Raw genomic sequence first — 15,941 nt, 5'->3', positions numbered from 1 at the left:
AGTGTATTGATTTTCTCTTCACCTATCAATTACATGGTCTAAATGAGCTACAATGCCAGTGCTTCTAAAATGAAGATGATCAGTCTATCTTTTGTTGTTGTAGATAGTGGTCATCACTGTATTTGGGGATGGGAATTCTGCCCCTGTACTTTGCCTCATCCGATCGGCAGTGGCTCTGGAACTGATTGCACAACAGAACTTCTCCTCCCCATATCTCCCTTGTGCACACCCACATCTGCTCTGGAGGTTTGAGGGAACCGCAGAACAGATTGAGGAGCGGGGGAATGCAGCAGAATGAAAGGTGGAGAATGTTTTGTTCTGAAGCTGGAAGTCCTTGTGCAAATGGGATAAGTTGGTGGGATGCAGCCCTGAGGATCACCATTACATTAAATCAATCTCACTCTTCATGTTGGAGTAACATCTGAAGAGCTGCTCAGTGTGTACATTTTTACATGCATTTCCTCCTGGCTCCCTTTTTTCGCTCCCCATGTCATGCACCAGCAAATCTAGTTAAATAAAAATAATCTTCATAGGATTTTTTAAAAGGCCAAAGCACTGGTAGGGAGCCTTCCAAACTGTGTGTTGTGACACATTAGTGTGTCAGCTGCAGTGTGTAGGTGCTCCTTCCAGGGCTGGAAAGGGGTTAATTTCACCTCTAGTTTGCTAGTAAAGCTGAATTACTGTGTCACAAAATTATGCATGTCTAGAAAGTGTGTCACCAACATGAAAAGTTTGGAAAACTCTGGTGTAATGTATCATACTTCAAGTTTCATGAAGCTATATAAAGTCCAGTTCTGATGCGCTATGTAAGTGTGCTACATAAACTATTCCATCTTCCGCCCAGATGATTTCTCGAAGAGGGAGTGGTATGGAGACAATGGAATCACTTCATCCTTTGACATTTTACTGAACTTTTAGAGGAAAACTTGCAGTTTCCTAAAGAAGAACCTGATAGCTTATCATGCAAGTCAAGGGGGAGGGAGATGGTTTCAGGGCCACTGAAAGATCGATTGGATAATTTCTATGTGCATTCAATGCACATAATTCCTAGTCTTTCTTATTTGGAGGTCATAGCATGCTGGATTGCATTACAGGTGTTGTTTTTTAGTCTATTTTGGATTCTTACTGTGCAGATAACTTAAAATGCAATACATCTGCACAATTTTAACTGAGCAACGGCTAATATATCTGCTTCTAGAGGTAAGTGAAAAACCACTTACAGTAATCTAAATATTTTTGGAACTAGCCTTAAGCCCATGAAGCTGAAGATGAATTAATAAATTTAAAGGGAAAGTTGTGCGTGCTTAATATATACCCAGCCGAAGGCCTGCTACAGTAAATTGTTACATATAATAATTATCAGCCTATACATTCCATGCCTGTTTCCTCCTCTCGCATCAAGTAATGTTCACATTTCAAGTCTTTGCACTGAATCAATCATGCATTTTGTGTAGAGAGGCATTTGGATTTTTTTCATATCTTGGCTATTTTATGCAAAGTTGTACCAATACCAGTTTCGCACACTCACCACCACATGTACATGGTAAAATCATCCTGTGTGGGCATTATAATCTGGAAAACAAACAAGTGAATTGGGCATTTTCATCAGCATATATCCATGGTATCTAGCATTCTCTGAAGAGAGATGGAAATTTCCCATTTGGAGAGCCAGTTAACAAAGTTAAAGGGAGGGAGGGAGGAGCTCTGGCTTGCAAGCATAAATCGATAGAAGTGCACTATGAACTGAAAGCTCACTGAAAGTACTCAGATCATGCCAACGGAGTCACAATGGCCGGCTCAAAGACTCACTTGGTTTTGGAGAACTATATAGGAGGCCAATTTATTCCTTGCTCCTCATATTTAGATTCCTATGACCCGTCTACAGGAGAAGTTTATTGCAAGGTGCCAGACAGTGGCAGAGAGGAGGTGAGTTCCTGCATAGATTCAACTCCTTGTCATGATATCAGGGTAATTGCCTGGACAATTAACAAAAATGTTTTGCAGCTGATTTTATTTGTTTCACTTTTCCCCAGTATAAAACTAATAGTGAAATTGCCTTATGTTTTGTATTATACTGCTAAATATTTGCAGAGAATGTCTTTGTGGCATTGGTTAATGGTATTGGTTTGAAGCTTTAAAATCTTTGAATCAAAACTCCTTTCCATTAGTTGAAGCCCCTCAATGTTCCTACCCAAGTTTAATGTACTTTCCCTTGAAGTTTCTTTTTCTTTCTCTCGATGAGCTGTTTCTCAAACTGGTAAGATGGAAGTGTATCCAATGACAAGGTGAACTGAGAAGGCAATGAATTGCTTGTTACATGACTGTGTTCAAGGCCTCTTACACCTAATGCATTATTCCTTAAGGCTTTGAAAAGAACTGAGTTAAATCATAATACCTATTTGTAATGACTAAAGTTGCAAAAAACAAACCCACATATAAGTTTTTGCAGTTTCACCTCAACCTTCAGCATGGCCAGTCTATCAAATATTTGCTACGCACTGATAAGTAATGGTTGAAGTGTAACTAGCTGGGTTTGCTAAAGTTTAAACTGGCTCCCTGAAGCTTTGTGCTTTCCTAGTTTGCTTCTGTATGTAAACAGAAGGGGTGATCTTCTATTTGATCAAGTATGTTTAGAGAAGAACTTCAAGTAGCCACTTGCATTGACCTGTGGTCCAGCCTTCCCCAAGGCTGTGTCCTCCATTTGTATGTGCACTTACATAGATGGAGATAGAGATGGAGGTGTTTGTGTACTCCTTAGGTGGGGGGGGGGGACTTGCAGTGGGCTCCATTTTTATTTCAAGGCTTGGTAACTGCTGTGGAACACTCTCGTAATCCTTGCTGTAACATCTAAGAACATTCCTCATGCGGATCGGGGCCCTCACTTTCTGCATTTCCCTGCCAGCGACTGATGAGACTGGGAAAATGCACAACCTGCTGGCTTCTGTCTGTGTGATGACTGGTCCTAAACCAAGGGTGGGGGTCCTGTGGTTCCCCAGATGATGATAGACTCCAACTCCTATGAACGCGTAACCATTGGCCAGACTGGACTGAGACTTCATGGTAACTGGTGTTCAACAACATCTGGAAGATAACATTTCCTCACCCAAACATCATGACAGGGTTGGTGAGAATTTGACAACAGCTTTTGGCAAATGTGTAAACTTGACTTTTAGATGACTCTTCAGACCAGCCGGCTGCTTTTTCAGTGCTTGTGTTTTCCATCCACTCCACTGGGTCCTCATATCCATTGAGTGCTCAGTGGATGCTCAGTGCTCCTCATATCCATTGAGACCAGATGGGTCTCTGTTGTTCCTGGCTGCTGCTTAGCAAAGGAGTTGCTAATCTTTTGGGGCCCATAGGCACATTTGCGAACTGGAGAAACGGCTGGTTTCTTGCTATTACCCTTAAAACGAAAGCTCAACAGTGCCACCTAATGTAATAAATTGGAAGATGACATACAGACGGAAGAGTATTGTTCCTAGACAGGGCTAACACAGCCTTCTCCAACTTTGGGTCCCCAGTTTACAAGTCCCATCATTCCCAGCCAGCATGGCCACTGTCTGAGGATGGTGTAAGTTATAGACCCAACAACATTTGTAGATCTAACGTTGGGCAAGTCAAGCGATAGTCTTGGCAGTAGCTTAACTTCTGCTTCTAAAGAAGAGGTGCCTGTCTCACAGCTGCCCAGAAGATAAGTCTAATAGTAGTAGTAGTGGTGCCCATCTGACTGGGTTGCCCCAGCCACTCTGTGTGGCTCTCATCAAACATAGAGCACAATACAGCATCACACACTAAAAGCTTCACTGAACAGTTGTGATAACTGCTGATTCTGAACACTACTCTCATACATGGCTGGTGGCTGTGGTTGATCTAGGTAGCTAAGAAGCAATTTATATATGCTCCAGAGTAGGGGTGCAATATCTGCGGTCCTCCTGATGTTGTTGGACTCCAACTCTCATCGTCCATGGACATTGGCCATGCTAGTTGGGACTGATAGAAGTCGAAACCCAACAACATCTGAAGGGCCACTCAATCCACACCCCTGCTCTAGAGCCTATTTTTAATACTTATTCATTCCCCCCATGTATTTCTGCTATGGTTTTCTACTTTGAATGGTGCCCTGGCTTGAACTGAGTCATGGAAAGGGTGATACAATAAATACATAGGAAGCTGCTTTATACAGAGTCAAATTATTGATCTTCCTAGCTCAATATTGTCTATACTGACTGTCTGGGTTCCAGATTGGAGTCCCTCCCAGCCCTACCTGGAGATGCCAAGGAGTGAACTTGGGACCTTCTACATGCAAAACAGGAGCTTTGCCACGAAGCGATGGCCGTTCCCCCCCTTTCCCCATAATTTCTGTTAACATACACTGTGCGTTTTGGTTTTGCTGAACACCACCCAAACTGCATCCATTCATTGTCTTTTTAAGGTGGAGGCGGCTGTCATTGCTGCCCAAAATGCTTTCCCAGGCTGGTCGGCCAAAAGCCCCCAGGAAAGGTCAAAAATAATGAGCAAGTTGGCAGACCTTATTGAAGAAGATCTGGAGTCATTTGCTCAAGCAGAATCAAAGGATCAAGGTAAAGACAGACGCCTGTTTGGGCTGTTCTTCCAAGTGGTAATAGGGTGAAGGAAATGGTGTTCTCTTTGAGTTTTCACCTTCCTACTTGCTCTTCATTTTGCATAATCAACACGTAATACTTGCATGCCTCATCAAGTACAAGTGCATGTTTCCCTGCACATTTCTGTAAACTGCATGCAAGTTGTAGTGGTTGCAGTGGGGTAGGGGCACTAGCTATGAAAGCTGGGCAATTAATTCCTTGCTTAAATAACCAAAGAGTCGTGGTATTTGTCAACTGGTTCTCTGTTTCAGGGAAAACCATTACATTTGCTAGAATGGTGGACATCCCCCGATCTGTATACAATTTCCGTTTCTTTTCGTCGGCCATCCTTCACCAGACAGCAGAATGTACAGAAATGGACCATGTTGGCTGTATGCATTATACTGAGAGAACACCTGTGGGAATTGGTAAGGCCTATTATGGAGTGTGCTGTTTGCACACGACCCAGCAGTGCTCAGCTGTGACCCTGACACCTTTGTTAGGATCTATTGCAGCCTGAGCCCCCTCCAGAATTTACCACCTCAAAGGTTAATGAGGACAACACGAGGAAGGGCCATAGCTCAATGGTCTGAATAAAGTATTTCAGATAACTTAACGATATAAATCACATTCCAATCCACATCAAGCCATGCCCCAGAATATGTCTACAATTTCCACCCCTTGTTTCTTTGTTTTTACAGTTTTGCACACCATAGATTTTACAACAAAACACAACATCCCATAACCTTCAATGGAGTAAGGGTATGAAGGTTTTGTAAATGAAAAGAGCAGATAAATTTCACAATTTAAATACAAGCTTTTAATCCCACATTCTGATAAAACGTAATCTACTTTAATTCTACTGTTTTGTAAAATGTGCTTTCTGTTTATGGAATTCCACAGATATGCCACTAGGTGTCACAATTTTACTTCAGAATTTTAAAATGTTATTATTGCTACTCCTACTACTACTATGCCTCAACAAGGTGTTCTCAGCATTATACCTCAACATCCTGGTGTATTGGACAGCTCCTTCCTATGCAAGCCTTGTGGACTCCAGTATACTCAAAATATTAACTTTTGCTGGATCAATCTCAATTTCAAATCTAAGGAAACATTCTGTGTAATTAAGCATTTGCAAGCAACAATGAAAGGTTTTAGCTTTCTGTAAGGACCCAGTGATTCCCTCCAACAGTTTAGGAGGTGCCGAAGCACACAAAGCCAGTATGCCATAAATAGACACCGGCAAATGTTTCAATCACAGCTATTGCTACTCTGCACTAGTCAGTAATTGATACTTAAGTTGTAAAACAGGAAATAACAAAAATTCTTCATCTGAGCCTCTTAGCCAGTCATTCATATATATATATCCCACATTCTATATATATATATATCCCACATATATATATCCTTAGCCAGTCATTCATATATATATATATATATATATCCCACATTCAATCAATTCCTTCCACAGAAAAAGTCTGCCTCTCTATCTTCAAATCTGGACTGCCCTATAAAGCTTGTTTAGTGTGAGTGTATGGGTCAAATTTTAACTGGCAGCATATACCGCCTCTCTCTTGTTGCTAAAATGGTCTGGTCTTGGAATTCATAATGCTTCTTGCTTATCTTGGATGGAGGACAGAGAGGGGTGTAGCCTACTGCATGAAGGCAAGAGTCACACTGCTTTGCCAAGGTAGGATGGCTCAGTCGGTCGAGCATGGGACTCTTAATTTCAGGGTCATGGGTTTTAGCCCCACCTTGGGCAAAATATTCCTGCATTGCAGGGGACTGAACTAGATGACCCTCGTGGTCCATTTCATCTCTACAATTCTATGATTCTAAACACACTTTTCCTTCTGGCCCCACCCACAACAGGCTTGTGTCCTCTGGATAGTTGCACAGAAGGAAATATGGCCCTCGGGTGATGAATATTTCCTCTGTAGGTTAGCAGGCAGAATGGGTCATTGAGGGTAGAGTAGAAGGAAAAACAGTTGAAGCATATGCAGTGTTGCCATGCTGGGTATTGGGGAAATCTCAACTTTTGTCGAAATGTCAAGACTCCCATTTTAAACCAATTTATTTCATTTCTCTCCTTAAAAAATAACAATAAAAATAAAGCTGGCTTAATTAGTCCTTGGAATTTGCCACTTTACTTGCTGACCTGGAAAATTGCGCCGGCTATTGTGTGTGGAAACACTGTCATTGCCAAACCCAGTGAGATGACATCTGCCACTGCTTGGATGATGTGCAAGCTTCTCAATAAAGCAGGTATTTCCCCAAATGATGTATTAGTATAGGGGTGTCACATTTTCTGTAAATCAATCTGTAAAGTGTCAATACAGTGGTACCTCGCATTACAGATGCTTCAGTTTACAGACACTTCAGGTTACAGACTCTGCTAACCCAGAAATAAGAACTTTGCTTCAGGATGAAAACAGAAATTGTGCTCTGGTGGCACGGCGGCAGCGGGAGGCCCCATTTGTTAAAGTGGTACGTCAGGTTAAGAACAGTTTCAGGTTAAAAACAGACCCCCAGAACGAATTAAGTTCTTAACCCGAGGTACCACTGTATAGTAATAAAACAGTTGACACATTTGCATCCCAAAGTGTATATATTGCTATAGGATGCAGGGTAGTCTTTAAAGCAGCATGCTACCAAGTTTACAAAGAGAAGGAGTGTTGATGTTTTCTTTATTTCTACCTGCAAGGTATTCCTCCAGGTGTGGTGAACATCATATTTGGGACTGGTCCAAAAGCTGGAGATGCTCTAGTTTCCCATCCCAAGGTGTCATTGATTTCCTTCACGGGAAGCACTCTCACTGGCCAGCGCATCATTGAAAGGAGTGCTCCGTATTGTAAGAAGCTCTCTCTGGAGCTTGGAGGAAAAAATCCAGCTATCATCTTTGAGGATGCCAACTTAGATGAATGTGTTCCTACTACTGTAAGATCCAGCTTTGCAAATCAGGTATGGAAAATGGGCAACTCCCTGTCTCTTTTTATACTAAGTTCATTGCTTTGCTTTTGAAACTCCAAAAATGTGCATGCCCTCCCTAACAGAATTTTATCCTGAGGGGGTCATTTTGAATGCGGGAACTGATTTCTACAAGGCTATCCCACAAGGGACAAATTGAGTGGACATCGAGACATAAGTATCAAGTGATAGGAATGAATAAGCAAATGTTAATCCTCTTGATTTATTATTGGCTGGTGCTTTTTCAGCTTCCTCAGAGCATGTTCAGAGAAAATTTGAGTTCTGTTTGAGAATCCCCTCCTAGTCCGTAGATGTGTTGATGCAAGTGCACAGATGGTGATTCTGACACCCCGTGAGTGTTGGTATTATCTGGTGCCATGCGTATAATTCCACTTGCACATTGGGAACTGTTGTCTAGTTGCCAGACCAAGCAAATGCATCTGAGATACTTGAGAATCTGAGGAACATATCGACCACAGCAAGAAGACGCCCACACCCTGATAGTCCAGTGGCAGGAGGCCACTTGGAGAAATCCCCCTACGGTAGAAGAATGCTTGGGTATGATAGATGGCAATGAAATGTGCATTAATTGCCACCTACACCCCCCCCCAAATAACCCCTCATGTGTAGTGCTATAGTACCACTTGGTATCATATTTACATGTAAGAGAGTACTTGGTAGAATTAGCAGTGGGTGGCAATGAAAAATTCATTCAGCTACAATAAAAAGGCTTGAGATGCCTCAGTAGAGAATATATGGTCACCAAGGAAGAATTGCTTGGTTGATTTGATTATTTGGTTGGGTAGTCAATTTGCTGTTGAATGGGATGCTTGGAGGAGGTGCAACTAAGGTCCCTTGGCTGCACACACAGTTCTGTAGAGCCTATATGCCATTGCAGTGCAAGTGGAACCCAGTTCTTAAATTCCACATTTAGAAACTTGCCAAGGTAAATATTATTGCAATTGTTGCTAGAGGTTTTGATTAATTGTTGTTATGCCGTAGATCTGCATACACACACACACACACACATTTAAAAAGCCGGGTTGTAGAATATGATAGATAAATGCCCCCCCCCACATGCAGCACAAATTATGTGTTGATTTCACACAGCCCACCAGAGTTTTAACAAAATCTTCAGTAAATGGTAAGGAATTTGCAGTGATCTCCTCACATGCACTGCTTGCTTTAGCTCCCTTGTCTGCTGAATGTTGGCTGTCCAGGTGCAGAAGCTTGTTAGTCATTAAGATCCAGAGGGATGGCATTTGTTAATTGAGCATCACAAATTGATCAGATCTGTTTTCCAAGTTGACTAATTGCAAACTTCAGTGGCGTCGCTGTTCAGTAATTATGCAGGAAGCACAGTGTGACATCAATCAGATGACAGGCTGGTGTGGGTAATTTGCTCCAAATTTCCACGCAGAAACGGTTAACACTTTTAAACATCCAGTTACTGTTTGGGAAGCTGCAACCCTCATCATCTCATTCGCCCCATCCAGTGCTGTGACCATATAGGCTGCATTCCCACTGTGGAAGGACGTGGGGATCCAGAATTGGCCTCCACAGTTACTTACAGACTCATTGTTAAGACTGTGTTCATGGAAGACTATCTTAGCTGGCCACGAGTGATCACCAAAGATCTATTTCAAAAGGCTGTCCTCAGCTGATTCAAACATGAAACATCTGTTAGTTGATATTGCTTCACTCAGTGCTGTCAGTCAAATGTCTGACGGCCTTTTTACACATAAGCTGGACATCACTGCTGTTGGGAACAGGCATGTGTGGTGGTGATGGGATGAATAATATTTGCAATGGGAAATAGAGAGGGTGAGGACCAGGACACCCCAGGGAGGGATTTTCCAGCAGAGAATCTGAGTGGGAGAGAGCACCCATCAATTCATCCCTGCAAATTCCTCCAAAAGATTACTGCCCCTGCCCCCAATCTGGGTCTGAAATTAGAAGTGAATTTGATTGTAGGGAAAAAAATGTGTGTGTGTTTGTTTGTTTGTTTGTTTGTGTGTGTGTGTGTAGATTGACAGGAGATAATCAGTAGCTACAAGAGGAGTTAAATATCCCTTCTCATACCTAATTATTGTCCCTGTAAGTGACCTTCCTCCCTGTTATCTGGGCAAACATGGAGTTAGGAGCTCACATCTGTTAAGATAGCTAATGTCTATGTGGTACTAGGGGCAAGCAATATAACCACATGCTGATATTTGCACTTGATGGAGTACTGTATTTTTCGCTCTATAAGACGCAGCAGACCACAAGATGCACCTAGTTTTTGGAGGAGGAAAACCAGAAAAAAAAAATCTGAATTTCAGAAGCCAGAACAGCAAGAGGGATCGCTGTGCAGTGAAAGCAGCAATCCCTCTTGCTGTTCTGGCTTCTGAGATAGCTGTGCAGCCTGCATTTGCTCCATAAGACGCACACACATTTCCCCTTACTTTTTAGGAGGGAAAAAGTGAGTCTTATAGAGCAAAACATACGGTAATTCCAGGGCCTCAGGTAGCATGTGCTGGGGAATGGGGCACTAAGTAACCACACCTACTTTTGTGAACAGCTAGTATCTAGAATCAATCTATATTGAAAGCAGAAGACAAGTATAAATGAATCTGGATTAAGACAAATCACATTTTTCATCCCTGACCGATGTTTTTTCTTCCCTCCTGCCTCTCCATCCTATTACTAGGGTGAAATATGTCTCTGCACCAGCAGAATCTTTGTTCAGAGAAACATTTACAATGAATTCTTGAGAAGGTTTGTGGAAGCTGTCAAAAAGTGGAAAGTTGGAAACCCCTCAGATCCCACAATTGACCAGGGAGCACTGATAAGTAAAGAACATTTAGCAAAGGTAAAGAAAAAGAAAAACCAAGGTTGGTTATTTGTGATCAAATAAAGTGCTGTTTTTCTTTCTGGCTTGAAAGTCTGGCTTGAAAGTCACAGTCATTTTGGGATAGGGAACAGGGCAGAACTTTTAGCTGATTTTGAGGCCCAGTATACCTTTCAAAATTTAAGCACTGTAGTTGTTAGAATTGCATGTAAATTCACTCCGGGTAACAAGGAATTAAAAATGTTGCTTCCTCTTGTAAGCTTGTTTTCCAAACATGTTGACAGCAGGATTGAAAATAATATTTCCGATTTCCAAGAGTCAATATCAACTTTTAATGATCCAAGGGTTTCCCCAGCATTGATTACTATCAACATTATTAGTTAAGTACCTGAAATCCCTAACTGCTACAGCTCTCTTCAGGTGTTACCAAACAACATTCGCAAACAAATGCAGTGCAAATGAGTGCACTAGCTCCATGCCCTTCTAACACATGGAAGGTGACACTCTGAAGCAGGGAGCCTTTTGTGTCTGTGGGGTGGGGGCCGCTTGCATAACTGGGATTCTGACACAAGAGCTTCAGGTTTTGGACTGTCACCTTCCACAATTTTAGTAGGCGGTAGAAGGAGGTGGAGCTAAGAAGCTTCTCCAAAAGCTGTACTGCCCCTGCCTCATGTGCTTGCTGTTGACATTTAGCAATGCCTGTGAAGTACAAATCACTTGGAAAAAGTCCCATACAGTGGTACCTTGGGTTAAGAACTTAATTCGTTCCGGAGGTCCGTTTTTAACCTGAAACTGTTCTTAACCTGAAGCACCGCTTTAGCTAATGGGGCCTCCCGCTGCCGCCGCAAAATTTCTGTTCTCAACTTGAATCAAAGTTCTTAACCCGAGGTACTATTTCTGGGTTAGTGGAGTCTGTAAACTGAAGCATATGTAACCCAAGGTACCACTGTATTTGGATTAGACTGGATTACTGCAGTGCACTCTATGCGGGGCTTCCCTTGGGCCTGGTCCAGAAGCTCTACCTAGTGCAGAACACAGTGACTAGGGTGCTGGTGGGGGCAGCTGACCATCGGCTAAAGCACCTGCTCTGGTTTCCCATATCCTGCTGGGCCAGGTTGAAGGGCCTTGTGTTTCCCTGGACACCTTGAGTCCAGGCTGTCTTAAGCACAGCTTGAGCCCTTATACCCCAGCCCAATCACTGGAGTCTGGAGGTGCACTGTTAGTTGTCCCCCTGACTGGCCTCAACCAGATTTCAGGGGCATTTAGTGTCAGTGGTCCCATGCTGTGGAACCATCTTCCAGCAGAGATTTGGCAGGTATCCTCACTTTTGACTTTCAGGAGCCTCCTGGACACCCCCCCTTTTTTTTACACCGAAAGGCCTTCAGAGCTGTTGAAACCTTTCACAACTACTACATTATGTTTTTAAGGTTTTCTAAAAGCATTTCTTTTGTGTGCACTGCCCTGATATTTTATGAGGGTGCTTTAGAAATACTTTTATACCTGTAAATAAATAAAATATTTCTGTAGCCAATCTGTGGATAATTGGAAATTGCAACCCTTTCAAAAATTGATTTGTTGCTGTTGCTCCTCATAGGTAAAGAACTACATAAAAAAAGCAGAGTCTGAAGGGGGTAAAATTCTCTGTGGAGAGGGGATCGACACTTTGACTCTTCCAACAAGAAACAGGAATGGGTATTTCATGCTTCCGACGGTCATTACTGAAATTGCCGATGACTCAACTTGCATGCAGGATGAGATCTTTGGCCCTGTAACCTGCGTCACAGTGTTTGACACGGAAGAGGAAGTGATCAGGAGAGCGAATGGGGTCAAATACGGACTGGCAGCCACCGTCTGGTCAAGGGATGTGGGGCGGGTTCATCGCGTTGCTAAGAAACTCCAGTGTGGATTGGTGTGGACCAACTGTTGGCTTATCAGGGACTTGAATTTGCCCTTTGGCGGCATGAAAGCCTCAGGAGTAGGCAGAGAAGGAGCAAAGGATTCCTATGAGTTTTTCACTGAGGTGAAAACGATTACTATAAAACACACTGAGATGCACTGATGAAAAATATTCCACATCAGAATAAACAAACACTGTGGTTTTTTCCTGTGCCTGTCTTTGAAATAGATAAGACAGATTTGCTTACAATGTGACCTGAAAGCCATAATTTATACTGTAATTGCATTGATGGTATAAGTTCACTGGCTAGTTGTCTGCCTGCCTGCTTCCCATGGAGAAAAGCAGGGGTGCAAGTTAAAAGCTTGTAGCTGGAATGTGGGCACCTTTTAGGACCGAGTGCTCATTTTGGGGTGATGGAGTCTGCAAAATGCCTGTGCTTGCAGCTGCATACTCATCATACATTTAAAGCATGTTACTTCCCCCAAGAATCCTGGGAACAAAGCAACTTGTTAAGGGTGCTGCGTACAGTATTGGAGCTCTGTGAGGGATAAACTTCAGTTAGCTGTATACTTTGTGTTAAACAATGTGCTTTAAATGTATGGTGTGGATGAAGCCTGAGTCCCTTTGTCCCAGTTTTGCAAAAGTCTCCGCTCATATTAAACCTGCCTTCACCTGGTCTGCTCCCTGAGTCATTTGGTTGGAGAATAGGAAGATCAGAAGCTTCACATGGGCAGCTGGAGAACACCTCCAGGGTGCTGGTGCTGCACCCACGGGTGCCAGGTTAGCAACTTCTAGCTTACTGAACAGGACCAAAATGACAAATTCAAATGGAAATTCGAGAAATTATAACCTTATAACCTTTTCAAATGGAAATTCCTTCTGTGAGCTTTAGGAATAGGGAAAACAACGATTGTTTCAGATATAGCTTCCATTTACATCCATATGAGGGCAGCAGAGTGTGTTGTTTGTTCCCCCTTGTGAATTGCTTAGGTTTAATATATTTTTATGTACTTCAGAAATACATTTCTTCTGTGATGCTTTTTTTTTACCATTAATAAAATCACTCAAAATGGAACAAACCCATAAAGAAAAAAATATCAATTTAAAAAAAAAAATGGAAAAAGGATTCGGTTGGAAGAAACCGTCCATGTTTTTGAGCTTCGAAGGGTAGAAAACTACCATAGTTTGTATTTCACTGCCCATGGTGAAATCTTAGTGTTAAATTAAGACAAAACAAATTCCTTCCAGTAGCACCTTAATGACCAACTAAGTCAGTTCTTGGTATGAGCTTTCGTGTGCATGCACACTGAAGTGTGCATGCACACGAAAGCTCATACCAAGAACTGACTTAGTTGGTCTTTAAGGTGCTACTGGAAGGAATTTGTTTTGTTTTGACTATGGCAGACCAACACGGCTACCTATCTGTAACTGTTAAATTAAGGAGAGTGAAAGGGATTCATTATACTAGACCTATGAGATGCAGTCTGATAACTGTAAAGATCTTGTAGTTTTCCATTCCTAGGGCAATGGAATTTTTCAAAAACCTTCTTTTCTGCCAGCTGTCCTGTCTGGTGAAAGACATCATGTAGTCATCATGAGGATTTTGTTTAATCGTTTTTATGTAAGTCTGAAGAGTCAGCCCATCTGTTAAATCTTACAGATGGAAATCAACTCAGATCTGATTATTCCACTCCTGCTGGTTGACTTTCTCCTGCCCCCAGTTGAGACGTGTACGTCATCTTGCAATGATTTTAATTGGCTCTGGCCAGGCTGGGATGTTGCAGAATTTTCACAGAATGATGCCAGCATTTTCTAATACTTACAATCAAGCTAAAAAAAAACCCCAAACGAACAAGCACTTTCTCCCTAGGACATCATCATCATCATTTAAAGACTTAGATTATCAACAATTGAAGCATGCTTTTTTGGGAAGATGATCATGGGTCTGTATTTGTGGCATGTTTGAGAACATTTGATTTTCCAAATTTCAACCAATTGATGTTCAAGTCTTTCAGCAAAGCTACACAGAGAACTGTGATAAATACAAAGTGCTCAGCTAGTATCAGTTGTAGCAACCAATCCTATTGCTTGTACCCCAAATATGTGGTCTGAATTCATTGCATTGCATGTTAGTGCAGGTGCCCTCCAGATGTTGCGAATTCCATTTTGCATTATCTCTGACCATTGCCCATACTGACTGGAGCTCACTGGAATTGTAGTCCAAAGCATTTGGAGCACACCAGGTAGGGGGATGCTGTATTGAAATCAACAATCCATGTGTGAATGTCCAGTGCAAAGATCGGAGATATGTTTTGTAGTGGTGTGCAACTCTTCTTCACCCCTCCTCTTGTGCTTGTTGGGGATTTCACTCAGAAGTCACTCCACCCTGCCTCTTGGAGTTTTGAGGTGAAGACTGCCTCCTCTACATTTTTTTTGGGGGGGAGGGGGAGGTGGGGGATGCTTATCTCAGCTGCAACCAGCCTTACAGCTAACTGGATCCATATGACAAGCTCTGAATTTCCAGCTAGGCAGACTTTCTAGAACTCCGAATACACCAGTTGTTATCGCACAGCCTTCTGCTGAATTCACAGTTCTGTGGCTTATGCAGTGCCTTTTGTCTTTTAAAAAATGTTTAGGGGGACTCTCATTTGGACTCAAGAAAACCACCATTTTATAGTTCAAACTGGGGAAAATAAATACAGTAAATGGACAAAAGTACGAAGAACATGCATTACCTCATATTACACAGCTGACAGCTCACAGTAACTTCCACATTGGCATAAGGTTATGTACACTAACATCTTTCAGATTCCTCTGCAAAACACAACACATCCACATTCCACACTGCTTCACACATTAAACGCTCTCTTCTGTCTGAGGCTCAAGAAACACCGTGACAGGAAAAGAGGCCGCCATCAGGAGTAGCAATGGAACTGACGATTCACCATGCTAGAGAAGAATTTTAATTTTTTTCTTCTTCTCCCATTAGATTCACAAAATGTTTCAGGGTATGCATACCCCTGCACCCCCCCCCCCTGAAAAAAGCCCTGGATTTATGCATCCCATCTATATGGCCCAGTCCAACAGGAATAGGCATTGCTTTCCCCCCCAGCTGGAGCATGTTGGAGTGCAGTTCCAGCACTTATCAGGTGGGCGCCATTGCGGGCCAGCGCTCCGCCCACCCACTTCTTGCCTTTACGTATTTCTGAGAAGCCCCAAACGTACATTTCAAGTCAAAATGGAAGTTGGCCAGCATGTGTGAGTCTATACTTTTAAAAAAAGATTTATGACTCCGCCTAGCTCTTAGCCACTTCTAGCAGCGTTTGGTCAAGCTATGGGGTGGGGCCACTTTGTATTTCCTTTTCTTCAATCCATCTCCTATGTAGCGTTGGTTGGCTTTAAGCTTTCCAGCTGGGCCTCTACCATTACATGCACATGCAATTGTGTGAGGGCCATTCTGAGCTGCCCTAGCCATCTGCCTGAATCTAAGAGAACGATGGAGGCAGGAGCACATTTATTTTCCTGCACTAGAACCAGAGGCAACCCCGAAACCAGCTAGAGAGATAGTTTGCTGTAGTTTTCAGCACCTCTGCAGGTGGTTAATGCGGCTGTTATCAAAACTGGCATCTGCTCAGGGCTGCCC

The 15,941-nt window shown here is 42.6% G+C and overlaps 1 protein-coding gene across 2 annotated transcripts; it reads left to right on the top strand.

The window, feature by feature from the left end:
- Positions 1 to 279: 279 nt before the first annotated feature.
- Positions 280 to 13,377, top strand: ALDH8A1 (aldehyde dehydrogenase 8 family member A1). 2 transcript variants are annotated; one of them, XM_081855346.1, is made up of 8 exons: positions 280 to 301; positions 1,865 to 1,926; positions 4,433 to 4,580; positions 4,874 to 5,029; positions 6,720 to 6,869; positions 7,309 to 7,565; positions 10,261 to 10,422; positions 11,996 to 13,377. In XM_081855346.1, exons 1-8 carry the CDS (start codon positions 295 to 297, stop codon positions 12,458 to 12,460), a joined length of 1,407 nt encoding a protein of 468 aa, XP_081711472.1. In that variant the 5' UTR covers positions 280 to 294; the 3' UTR covers positions 12,461 to 13,377. The 2 variants fall into 2 exon arrangements, with proteins under 2 accessions (XP_081711472.1, XP_081711471.1); XM_081855345.1 differs by lacking the exon at positions 280 to 301 and having other exon boundaries at positions 1,489 to 1,926.
- Positions 13,378 to 15,941: the final 2,564 nt, after the last annotated feature.

Source organism: Podarcis erhardii (assembly GCF_964252035.2).
Source record: "Podarcis erhardii genome assembly, chromosome: 3".
Taxonomy (NCBI): domain Eukaryota; kingdom Metazoa; phylum Chordata; class Lepidosauria; order Squamata; family Lacertidae; genus Podarcis; species Podarcis erhardii.
This window is presented reverse-complemented; position numbering and strand designations above follow the sequence as displayed.

Excerpts from the sequence above, each read along its gene's own strand:
- ALDH8A1 (XM_081855345.1), top strand. The coding sequence starts at position 1,789 with ATGGCCGGCTCAAAGACTCACTTGGTTTTGGAGAACTATATAGGAGGC. Across the intron at positions 6,870-7,308 it reads CAAGCTTCTCAATAAAGCAG|GTATTCCTCCAGGTGTGGTG; the intron begins GTATTTCCCCAA and ends TCTACCTGCAAG. Across the intron at positions 10,423-11,995 it reads GTAAAGAACATTTAGCAAAG|GTAAAGAACTACATAAAAAA; the intron begins GTAAAGAAAAAG and ends TGCTCCTCATAG.